This window comes from Emys orbicularis, chromosome 3, assembly GCF_028017835.1.
Source record: "Emys orbicularis isolate rEmyOrb1 chromosome 3, rEmyOrb1.hap1, whole genome shotgun sequence".
NCBI classification, from domain to species: Eukaryota; Metazoa; Chordata; order Testudines; family Emydidae; genus Emys; species Emys orbicularis.
The window spans coordinates 67441076-67450759 of NC_088685.1; the positions used below are offsets into that span (position 1 = coordinate 67441076).

Here is a 9684-nt window from a genome sequence, read left to right on the forward strand (position 1 = left end):
GTCCCAGTTCCCTAACTTGTACTGTTCCTTCCTCATATTTGTTTTGGATACTAGCATTCTAGGTACTAGTCAGTGAAGCTAGCTTGTACTAAGACAGAGAATGAATGTATCTTGATTTTGACAAGTTTCTTATCTGCTTATGCCAAATGCTTACTTCAGAAAATGCAAAGAGTTTTGGGATACTTAGCATAAGTGAACAGGATGATGGTGTAGACCAGTTTAGGCTACGTCACTGTTACAATATTTGTGCTTAATGTTATTAGTGCTTAATGCATACTAATATACATGGTGCCAGATAATAGATATTATTAATATGATATATATTTATATGCTAACCAGCATATATTAGGCAACATTCCCTTTATGCCTTTGGAAATCTCTATCCAAATATAGTTAAGTCCACATAATTGCCATATTAACAGACTCCCACTTAATCTGGATGATTGCCTGCCAAGAACTAGATTCCACATGGTAAATTAAAGATCTGCATCTTTGTAAAACAAAATGCTAAGAGAAAACCATCCCATAATGGTGGAAAGTCATTATGACTATCCTGTACAGCTACTCATTATACTTTAATTTTAGAACTTCGGGCCCATCTGTTGCTGGCCTAGAGACAACATACACAGGAGGCAATGGCTTCTCCACATCATACAACAGCCAGAGGTGGTTAAACCTTTACTTGTCTGCTTGTAAATTTCTGGACTTGGCCCTGGCATTACCATCTGAAAATCTTCCTCAGTTTCAGATGTAAGTAAACGGAAATGAAATAGTTTTCATTTTTGAAAGTCTTGCTACTGTCTTGTAAAATTCTAATTTTTAAAACCTTTGTTTTCTTTCTCTTTTCTAATCCCCCTTCACGTCTTTAACCCAGAGCAACAGATTACATTTTCCTTACATACAGACTTAGAATACTGTGGTGTAATATTTTCCCTATATTACAGTAGCAAAGCTATGCTGTAATTAAGGTATAGATGGCTATTCTATCCTAACTCCTTGTATTTCAGTGATTTAGAAATTTCATTTGGGCTGAAATTTGCCATGCTTGATCTTGGACCAAAGGTGATTTTTTTAGGAAAATTTGAAGACTATCTGTCCTGTTGTTTTTAACTGTGCATGTTAGACATTGACAGCCCGTGCATCAGCTGAGAATTGCTAGAGGATGGGAGCTCTGCTCTGGCCACTTTATTCTCTCAACATACCCCGTACTGGAAGGTGGGGTGTAGGAGTCAGCTCTGCCACCTGTATGCCAGTTGAGAAATCCCCTCCGCTGGGGTAATTCTCACCTGGCCAGCTATGGCATGATTATGTTGCCTTCGCACTGCTCAGACAACACACAAGGGATGGAACTGGGGCTAACAACCTGGTTCTGTTTTCCACATGCATTGTAACGGGTGTATAAAGGACCACATTTATCCCTGGTCTACTAATGTTTATCTGAATGGAATTATATTATTCATAATTTTATTTGTAGCATTTAAAATGGCTTTGGGCGGTAGTACTAATTGTAGTACTTATTACAGGACATTGTCTATTTATTGGACTAGAATTCTTAGGAGAAAGTTCGGTGTATCTGTCTTTGGAGTAAGGGGGGAAGATAGATTGTTAGTGGAACACCTGAAGGTCTCTGTTCTTGCCAGAAAGAAGCCACATTGCAATACACTAACTTTTTTTAAAGGGGAACTGATGTTTTTCTAAAATAAATGTAAACTAAGTTCCAAAATCATTAACAGAATACACATGTATCTTTAAAATTACAGATATGTTTTAAAAGTGAACTAAAAGGGATTGTTTTATCAGCTCTTAAAAAAAAAAATATAGGTTTTCATCTTTTCCCTGACTTGATGACATTTCAGATGTCTAGATCAGAGCTTGGAGGTGCATATCTCCTTTAGCTTTAAGTGTCTGAAATATGCACAGCGCTAATAGGAGAGAGCCAGAGTTCTGAACTCGTATCTTTATGGATAAGCAAAATAAGTAGTGATCAAGTAGTGCATTTTAGAAATGATTTATGTATTTGTAATTTTAAGTGTACTTGGGTATCTTGCTTTTGTTAATAATTTTCAAGCATCCAAAAGTATGCTTACATGTCTCTCAGAGACTAATTCAGACACAGTATCTGTTCAGAAGACCGTAAAATCTAAACTTGACATGAATCCTGTATGATCTACTTGCAGGAGGTTGCTTTTTGGGGATTAATGGCCACCCCTTCGTTATGGTGTCCATGGGTGTAAACTGCCCTCTCCAAGATCCAGGTGGGCTGGTGAATATTGGTCTTACCTGAGATTTGCCTGCAGAAGCTAAAAGATGGAGGAGTAGTTACTTGTCATCAAGGCCAGCTCCAGCTTTTTTGTCGCCCCAAGCGGCAAAGTGGGGGCGGGGGGGGGAAGATGAAGCCAATCGGCGGCACTTCGGCGGTACCTCCGCTTCATTCTTCTGCAGCAATTCGGCGGCAGGTCCTTCACTCCCTCTCTTCCTCTTCGGCGGCACTGTGGCGGCAGCTCAAAGAGGAAGAGAGGGACTGAGGGACCCGCCGCCGAAGACCCAGACATGCCGCCCCTTTCCATTGGCCGCCCCAAGCTCCTGCTTCCTTCACTGGTGCGTGGAGCCGGCCCTGCTTGTCATCCACTGAAGATCCCAGTGATGGGGCATCCAACCCCAGAACAGAACAGGATGTATGACTGACTGCATATCCCAACTCTTGCCTTTGGGTGATTCAGAGGGACTGACTCCTTGCCATTGCATTTGAACGACCCCTGCAGAATTCAGTCAGCTCTAACTGCCTTGTTTGTAGGAAGAATATGTGGGGTGAAGGAGAAAGTGGGCTGTGCACACTGCAAATCAGTCAAAGTCTACCAACATTCGTAAGCCTAAGATGATTGTGTCACTAGAATTTTGAATCCACCCTGATTTTCTGGGTAGGCTCAGGTTCCCAACTGAACTGTTCACACTGTCCTACTTTCTGTTAGTAACCAAACCGTATGACAGTGGCTTTCAGTAAAGGATTTTTAATTGATAATTTTCTTTGTTCATTACTGTACATTCATAGAAACATATTAGTCTTATTGGATCAGACATTAGTCTGTCTTGTCCTGCCTCTTGTAGCCTGTACTTGATTATTGAGGGAAGGCAATTTCTTCAACTCCTACTACAGGGCATGATGCACCTAACCAATTCTACAGTGTTATGTGATCAGAGGCAGAGGCTGTCGGCTCACAACTTGATTTGGGTTTTACCTTACAAAAGAGCTTCCAGACTTGTGGCTGAACCAAGAAAAGTACAGCACTAATTTGCAAATATATAAAACTACCTCAGGTGTTTTGTTGCACATTTCAAAATCACTGTAGGTTTTCTTTGGACAGAATAGTGACCTGGGTACCATATTGCTTCTCCTCCTCCTCTACCTTCTATTCCTTTTGCTATCCTGAATCAGTCCTTCAATTGTCAGTGAAGAAACACAAGAGGGAAAAGGAAACACTGTTTTATTTTCAGTGTTGCTGTAGTCTCTTTCCCTTTTCTGAAAATGGTGTCTATGGTACAAGCCACCTTTTCTTCCTCTCCTGAAGGAGCCTAATTTTTCTTTCTTTATAAGAAAATCTGACAAGGTTTTATAGATCCCTCATTTTTATGATAATATCATGGGGCTCTAGCTAGCTTAAAAGTCCCCTGTTTGATATGAACAACCTCTGACTATGTTGCCTCTTGACAGGTATCGGTGGGCTTTTATTCCAGAAGTGTCAGATGATTCAGGTTTGGAGGTACGAAGACAGGGCACGCATCAAAGGGAATTTAAACCATATGTGGTTCGATTAGCAAAACTGCTGCGGAAAAGAGCAAAGGTATTTACTTTTTCCTTGTTTTGTTTTACTTTGTAAAGCTGCACGTACAGTAAATAGCAGCATTGTTCACTTTTCTATATAAAATTAAAGGGGCACTGCCAAGTGTGCTAGCATGCCTATGTTTGAGTGAAAGTTTCAAATCAAAGTGAGTCTCAAATAATGAAAAAATATAATTGGGTATTTGAAATATACTTTGTTCATTAGTTATGACATAGCCAATTACATCTTTTGTCATTAATAAAAGATAATGAATACAAAATATAAAACTGTACCCTCCAAATCCTAAATATATTTTAATATAAAAACCAACCACTTTCTAGTAGCTATAGCTGTTTATAGACAATTGTATGATAATTTACCTACTAAAATAGGAAAGTGTTTCTGCTCCTGGAAAATGCTCACAAATATTTAGAAACCAAACTTTATTTAAAAATAAAGTAATTTGTCTTAAAACTAGGCAGAACCATGAAGGGCTGGGTTTCTAGCTTTGTAAGGCAATTTTAACACCTGAATCCAAGAAAAGCCAGTTTTAAGTCTTCAGGCAAAGTAACATATCTGTCAGCAGAAGTGGAAGAATTACTGAACTGGAGATATGAACAGGATAAACATGTAAACAGCTGGTGCTTGTTGCTCCCCTGGTGGCCTGAGAGAGGGAGGCAGGGAACAATGGCAGCAATTCTGAGAGGGAGAACTGAGAGCAATGGGGGGAAGTGAGTTGGGGTACTTTGTGAAGAGGGAGAGGAGCTGAAAAGGAGAGGAGCTCTTTCAGTTTTGCCAATCTTCCATTATTCCAGTGGGTGAGGGTGGGCAGCCAACACCACTGGAACAGAAACATTTTGGAGACTTGTCCTCCATCCCCCAGCGATTGCACCATTGCCTTTCCATTGGAATTATTTCCACTAAAAATTATAAAGCACAAACAGCAGAAAGAGATAGAGAACTACCTATGTTGTTGAATCTCTTGCTGGCTGGAAAGTGAGGGATTGAGCAGAGGACCAGCTGAGGTGGGGAAAGCTCCCACTGCTCCCACGGAGCGGGAAAAACACTAGATGGCAGCTTTGAAAACATTTGCCACTACTAGGGTGGAGATGGAACCAAGAACAAGGGCAAAGACTGCAAGGAGGAAGGATGGCTTGGCAAGCTTAGACAAACGATAGAAGTGACAGTAGAGGGACATTTCAAAGTTTTGCAGGGATGCTAACTTTGAGTTTATTCTTGGAAGCCCATCTGAATATTATCAAAGGGGTAGCCGTGTTAGTCTGGAACTGTAAAAGCAGCAAAGAGTCCTGTGGCACCTTATAGACTAACAGACGTGTAGGAGCATGAGCTTTCGTGGGTGAATACCCACTTCTTCACCCACGAAAGCTCATGCTCCTATACGTCTCTTAGTCTATAAGGTGCCACAGGACTCTTTGCTGCATCTGAATATTGTTACACCCCCGGTCATGGCATATGCTGACATCCTGTATTTAACCACTCCAGGAAAATTTACTTCCCACTTGAACTGTCCCTTTAGGGGAAAAAAACGATTGCTGTAGTTATTTGCTATGTGAAAATGTGTGGGGTGATTTAGTGTTGTAGGTGTATATGTACCATTAAACCAAAGGCTCAAAACCTACAGGAATTTCAAGCAAAATATGTGGTGCAAGTCAAGATTCTTCACCTTGTCTTTGATGAGCTAGGAAAATCACCCCGATAAGCTCCTCTTTCCATAGTGCAATGCTAATCAGATTTAGTCTGTATCATTATATGAATTGTTAAATACTGTGTATTCCTTGCTTGATGTTTGAAGGTACAGTATTCTACATTGCTTAGGCATATGATGCATTCCAAAATAGTCTCGCCGACTGATTTATAATATTAATTCTCTGCTGGTACGTACTGATGTTGAGATCCACATTTTTTTAAACTCATTAGCTTTCACAGTGTGTTTCAAGAACTTACTAAGTTTCCAGAAACTTCTAGAATCCTCTAATCAAGGCAGCAGTTACAAATTGTGAACCACAAACTGGGAGTACAAGGGTGAGAGGAATGGGAGTGAGATAATAAATACCAGCTTCCAGTCTATTGTTTCTTTCTAATTGCAGTGGAAGAATACTGTTGAAGATAGCAGTGTGTTTCTCTTGGAGTGTACAATTTATTGGCAGGATGTGTCACTTGAGCTTACTTTAGCTTCAGGACACCTTGACTGATAGCGAGATTCATGCAGTTTGATGTTCCTCAAGCACTGTTGGCTGAAGGAGGTGCGTTGAGTCAGCATTATGACAAGAAACAGAAAAACATACTGGAATTTCTTTCTGTCATTAGCCTCCTTCTCCACACACTAACTCCACAGTCTGATGCCCCCAGGTTATGACTGAAGACAGTGGGCCCTTTTGGGACAGGGAACTTCTGGTAAAACTCAACACCCAAATTGCCAACTACAAAGCCTTCATGGCTAAGTATTATTTTAATTTATGGAACACAGTCTGAAAGTTCTCCTCTTTCCTTCCACAGGACAAGCAGGAGGACTTTAAAATGATGATTTTGGAGGGAGTGGAGATGGCCAAGCATCAGGTGAGGGTGGCCTTTGATGCTTGAGTTGTGAAACAAAAACTTATTTGTTACCACCTGATGCTCACAGCCATGTGTGGTATCTGGATTTCAGTAAGAAATGCAAAAGGGGATAACTCTCTTCAGAGGCAGAGTTATGGATATTTGGATGAAGACAAAAGAATAGAGTCCTAAATACGTCTATTTATGTAGATGACTACAGAGGAGAAGTGTATTTTTGTTCAGCCAGCTTCTCTAAGTAAAAGGGATTTTAAGAAATAGATTTGCAAAAGGAATACAACCATCATAGGATTTAAACAACAAAACTGCTTCTACCACACATCAGAAACCAAGCACATACCTATGTTCTAGTCTCTGTGTCAAAGTACCTGTCATTTACCTATCAGACAAATTAGTGGAATTTGCTTAGATACCAAGGTGAAGAAATGCCACAGAAATGACATAGATGGATTTGTACTTCATTGATCACATCCAGACCAATTAGTGTAATTTGCATAGATGCACTTTGGTTGATCACTTCCAGCACTACTCCACTAATGTTTGTAATGAGTAAATGGTGGTGATTATTTTTGGAATAACCCCATCCACAAGTGTCCACCTTGAAGCAATACTCTCAAAATCAACATTGGAAATTCCCTTCCTCTCTGAATACAATGCTAATGAACACTGTGAAAAAGTGGTGTTGTTGTTTTAATCAATAATTTTAAGTTTTAAACCTATTTCTCCAGCTGCACTGACGAGACGAAGTTAAGTTATGACTTGGCCAAAGTATTTTTTTTTTTTAAAGGCATGGGGTCAGCAACTCATTCTGTATTAGAATTCTGGATCCTTCTTGCTCTGATTTGTTACACAGCCTGTTTTTACTCAGGAAATTTTACCAAATAAGTGACACAGTTTTAAGTTGTATCAGAGAACTAAACAGTTTCACTGCTGAAGAAAAATACTAAATAGAATATATTGTCCTGCATTTTGAAGACTGTTTTATATAATGGAGATGTCCCCCAGGTCTTAGTTTCAAAAAGATGCTTAATGTTATTTAAAGGGTAAAAAATATGTTGTTCATAGAATATAATATTTTGAATAAATCTGTAGTTACCCAGGGGCTGAAATGTGAGTAAACAGTAAGTAAATCTATTCTCACACCTCCTCTTCTGATTTTCACATCCCCTGATGTTAGGGGCTTCTCACATTGCTCTCATGCTGTCTGCTCAGGTCCCATGGTGTTTCCTTTGATAACTCTCCAGTCTCCACTCCTTATTCTGAATGTGCTACAGCCACAGTGAGAGGGGAAGCACAGATCAGAGGCATTTCAAGACATGACTCATTGATGTGATGCTTTTCCTCTTCCTCCTTCCCTCAGGAATAAGCACCAACTACTGCTACAACACAGCTGGGTACAGCTGCTTTGTGGTAGAAGGAACACTGCCAATATACTATACTGGTCCACGCAGAGCAGTGTGCAGCCACATCCTCTTAAGTGTTAGCATAGTCATGGTCATTTTCATAGCTTAGGGTATAGTTATGATGGTAATTTGGATCAAAAGGGGAACTGATGGTTAAAGACTACAATGTAATGCACAGTAAGTATTACAGTGATTAATGCTATAAAAAACCCTAAAGGAGGGATATATATATATACATATATGCACACACCCTTTAAACTTTTGGCTTATAACTGCTGCCTTTAGTGGTAGGGTTCCAGAAATTTCTTCTGTCAAACAATGCCCAAAGCACATATATGTAACCTAAGTTTGTGGACAATGTCTTCTGAGACACACATTTCAGGTAAGTAATTTAACTTTCATGCTCTGAGAAATGTCTGTTTAGACTCTCCATGTCAGACTATAAAACATTATTATAGAAATAAATCTTTGCACAGCTGATCTCCTGAAATATCAGGACTGTTGCTCTCCAATAAAAATGTTTAATTTTATTTTAATGTCTCTGTTCTGGGATTTGTATCTTCAGTAATATTGGCAACAGGCTAAGATAAGAACACTGATGCCAAAGAACAAGTCTGCTTTAGTAGATGACTTAGTGAATCTCCAGGGCAGTATTTAAAAGCTGTTCTGCTGGTAGCAATGTACCGAAATGTTTTAATCTCTTAAATTTTCTGCTTGTTCTATGCATTTTGCTTTTGTTCTGTACTATTTCATATTTATCTGTATTTACAGAAAAACCCAGAGGAGGACAGCTCAGGGAAAACATTAAGTTGGGAACCAGGTCATTTGCTGTTAACCATCTATACCGTCCGCAGCATTGAGCAGCTTCTCCCTTTCTTCAATGTACTCAGCCAGGTTTTTAATAGCAAAGTCACAAGCAGATGTGTTGGACACTCAGGGAGCCCTGTTCTTTACCCAAATTCTTTCCCCAATAAGGACCTAAAAATGGAGAACCAAAAAACATTCTACAGCAAAGCAAGGCAAAAAATTGAAGAGATGGTTGAGAAGGATTTTCTGGAAGGTGTCATAAAAACATGAACTATACATTTAAGCTGAGTAGTACCAGTTAATGTAATTGTTTAAATGAAATGCTGTATCTTTCAGAGTTGTATAGTTTTCTTTCTTACCCTCTATGTAATGAACATTTCAGGTTATATTTAATTTAAATATTTGTAAATAAGAGACCAGTTCTGGATGTAGCCTGAATCAAGTTTAAATATTGTTGGCTCATATTGATTATGGTGCCTAATATTTACAGTATCTGTGTTTTGTTGTCTTGAGTTCTGTCTTTAAAGAAAAACAAACTACAAAATACAAGTTGCACATTTTTCACTTTGTTTCTAGTTTATCTTTGTGTTCAGTTTCTCTAACCCATTGGAAGTTGCTGACACTTTTTCTCAGCAATCGTTTAAACTGGCACTTTGCTAGTTCTTTGAGTGATGGTTGCTATTATATTTCACTTGGGTTATGCATATGTACCATGTGCCTATCCAAAGAGTTTATATGGCATTACAATGAAAGGTGCTTTGCCTGTGCTGAAGCAAGTATTATCTAATCAAACACATTACTAAAATACTTCAGTTCTATCTATTAAGCCCGGACATTTAAAGGACTAAGTTATATTCCACTGTGCAATAGTATATGCCACTCAATATTTCCTTGAATCACATGAGAAATTTGTTATGAAATTGATTCATCTGAGCTGTGACTTCACAAACATATCCCTAAGCTTCACTTTATACACATCCTGAAGAAAATCTGTTCAAGCTGAGACTTTCTAGAGAGTAAGGGGGAAATAAAATTGACACCAGAGAATGTTGAACAGCAGCTTCTGTCCTGTGGCTGTGGTT

At 39.1% G+C, this 9684-nt stretch overlaps 1 protein-coding gene across 1 annotated transcript in view; it reads left to right on the top strand.

Moving 5' to 3' along the window:
* The window catches only part of DOP1A (DOP1 leucine zipper like protein A), a 78874-nt gene extending 69776 nt beyond the window's left edge, over window positions 1-9098 (top strand). Inside the window, exons 36-39 of the mRNA XM_065400549.1 lie at window positions 586-750; window positions 3710-3839; window positions 6336-6395; window positions 8567-9098. Of these exons, the coding sequence (XP_065256621.1) occupies window positions 586-750; window positions 3710-3839; window positions 6336-6395; window positions 8567-8872 (661 nt within the window). The 3' untranslated portion in view covers window positions 8873-9098. The remainder of the gene's footprint in view (window positions 1-585; window positions 751-3709; window positions 3840-6335; window positions 6396-8566) is intronic.
* The last annotated feature ends 586 nt before the right edge of the window (window positions 9099-9684 follow it).